The 2,151-nt window shown below is 66.1% G+C and overlaps 1 protein-coding gene across 1 annotated transcript; it reads right to left on the reverse strand.

Moving 5' to 3' along the window:
• Window positions 1-454: 454 nt before the first annotated feature.
• On the reverse strand, window positions 455-1,866 carry LOC103090242 (calcium-activated potassium channel subunit alpha-1). The gene is given in 4 exon segments (XM_082931331.1): window positions 455-580; window positions 769-1,024; window positions 1,026-1,063; window positions 1,321-1,866. Coding segments are annotated over 4 exon segments (792 nt in total). The 5' UTR covers window positions 1,693-1,866.
• Window positions 1,867-2,151: the final 285 nt, after the last annotated feature.

Here is a 2,151-nt window from a genome sequence, read left to right on the forward strand (position 1 = left end):
CCCATAGCCCCCATCTTACCTGCTCCCTCCCTGTAGCAATTAAGGAGGCTGCTACAAGTTGCTGTGCCCCGTGGAAGTTTGAGGTGTCCTCAGATTAACTTTATTAGAAAAGGTGTGAGCATTCCCACCGAGATGTGCCAGGGCCTTGCACTGTTCCCTATCCCCCTTTGAGCTTCCCTCCCTCTGAAAATGCTGGCGCTGGTTAGTCCACTAGGTTAAAAATTAGTCAAACAGAAAACAGCTCGGTCACTCTTTTTTCCAGTTCTTTCTTTTTTATCCTGCAGTTTTCTATGAAAAACTGCCCGCCACCTCTCACCTTCAGCCAGTGGGGGGGTGGGGGGGAAGAGGACATCTCTAGGGACACGACGGCGACAGACCAGGCAGTCAGCCTAGCAACCATACGTAAGGTGTAGTGAGCCTCGGTGCTGGTGGGCGTCTCTGCGCCAGGAATAGTTTAAAGCCGACATCGAGCCACCTCAAAAGCGTCAGGGAGGAGGCTCGCGTGAAAACCTCGGCCTCGGCGGGCTCTCGGGCGGACCTCCGGCTCTAGCTCCACGCTGCCGGGGGCATTTCCGGGGACCTGAAGGCGGTGGCAGGGGGGCGAGAATACAGATGCCTAAGAACTTGCGGTGGGGGTGGGGGTGGGGGTCTGCTCCAAGAGTAGGAGAGGGAGGGGACATCAGTTTTGCGACCTCGCCACATTCCTAAAGTGGCAGCATCCGCGGGTTGCCTCCAAAACTGGGATGCATCTCCCCAACTTTCTCTCGCCCCTCCAGGTCCCCCGCACGTCCTCTGGTCATGTTCCTCCCCTGGGATCCCCCAGTCCAAAAGATGTCCTCCCTTTCTCAAAGGATTTTCCTGCCCTTCTGATTTTCCGAACTCATCTCCCCAACAGGTTTCTAAAGTGCGGGCTGACGTGCTCCCCCTCGCCCACCACAAGGAGCCGAGCCCCGGCAGGTGAGCCGCGCGGAACGCGCACCGAGCGGCCCCCAGCTTGCTCGGTGCCCGCCGAGTCGGCTCTCCCTACCTCTCACCCCGGCCCCAGCCGCAGCCACGAACAACCCTACAATAAACAAGGGGACGGGATTGGGCGTCCGCGTCCCGGAGCGCACCGGTTGGGGGCAACTCCCCACCCCCGGCGCGCCGCCCGAAGCCCCAACAGGCGGGCGCCAGGAGAGCGGAGGGAAGGGAAGGCGGCGAGCGGAAGGCAGGCAGGGATGGAGGGAGGCACGGCGCTGTGAAAAGCGAGGAGGTGGGCTGCAGGGGACGCCGAGAAGCGGTGGGGCTGGCGCACGGGGGAGGCGCCGGGGCGCGCGTTACCTTCGTCTTGCCCCCGCAGTGGCAGCAAACGGTCCACAGGTACTTGAGCGTCCGCCAGAGCAAGATGATGAAGAGGCCCCCGAAGAAAGTCACCATGGAGGAGGCCAGGAAAGCCCACCACATGCGCTGGCCCCGGCTGTCGCACGGCACCTCCATGGTCACCGGGATGATGAGCGCATCCATCTTGGGCTCGTGGACCGAGGACGAGGAGGAAGAGGAGGAGGAAGAAGAGGAGGAGGAAGAGGAGGAGGAGGAGGACGCGTCTAGGCTGAGAAGGTTCGCGTGGATATTGCTACTCATTCTAAGAGTGCTGCCTCCGCCGCCGCCGCCGCCGCCGCCGCTGCTACCGCCGCCGCCGCCACCATTTGCCATAGCTAGCAACGGGCAGCCGGCGCAGGGGCTCGGGGGAGCTCCTCCCGCCGCCAGCGCCACCCCGAACACCCATCAACAGCCATATTGCTGCTACTGCTGCCGCCGCCGCCGCCGCGGAGCGCGGGGAGGGGGCGGGGAGGCGCCTGGGCTCGGGGAGCTGTGCGCGACCTGGCGGGGTGCGCGGAGATATATACAGCCGGCTGCCGCCGCCGCCCGCCCTCCCCCCGGCCGCCGGCCCGCCCGCCCAGGGGGGAGGGGGACGGAGCGCGCGGGCAGCTCCCCTCCCCGGCCCGAGCCCCGCTAACCCCGGGCTGCGCGGGCCCAGAGCGCCGAGAACGAGGGGGCGCTGCGGTCCGCCCCCGGGCCCGCCCCGGCTCTGCGCGCCGGCCCGGTTGCCCCTCGCGTCGCGCCGCGCCGCCCGTCCGCGGTGCGCCACGCGTTTGCGCCGCGCTCCGGCCT

This window comes from Lipotes vexillifer, unplaced genomic scaffold (genome assembly GCF_000442215.2).
Source record: "Lipotes vexillifer unplaced genomic scaffold, Lipotes_vexillifer_v1.1 scaffold59, whole genome shotgun sequence".
NCBI classification, from domain to species: Eukaryota; Metazoa; Chordata; class Mammalia; order Artiodactyla; family Lipotidae; genus Lipotes; species Lipotes vexillifer.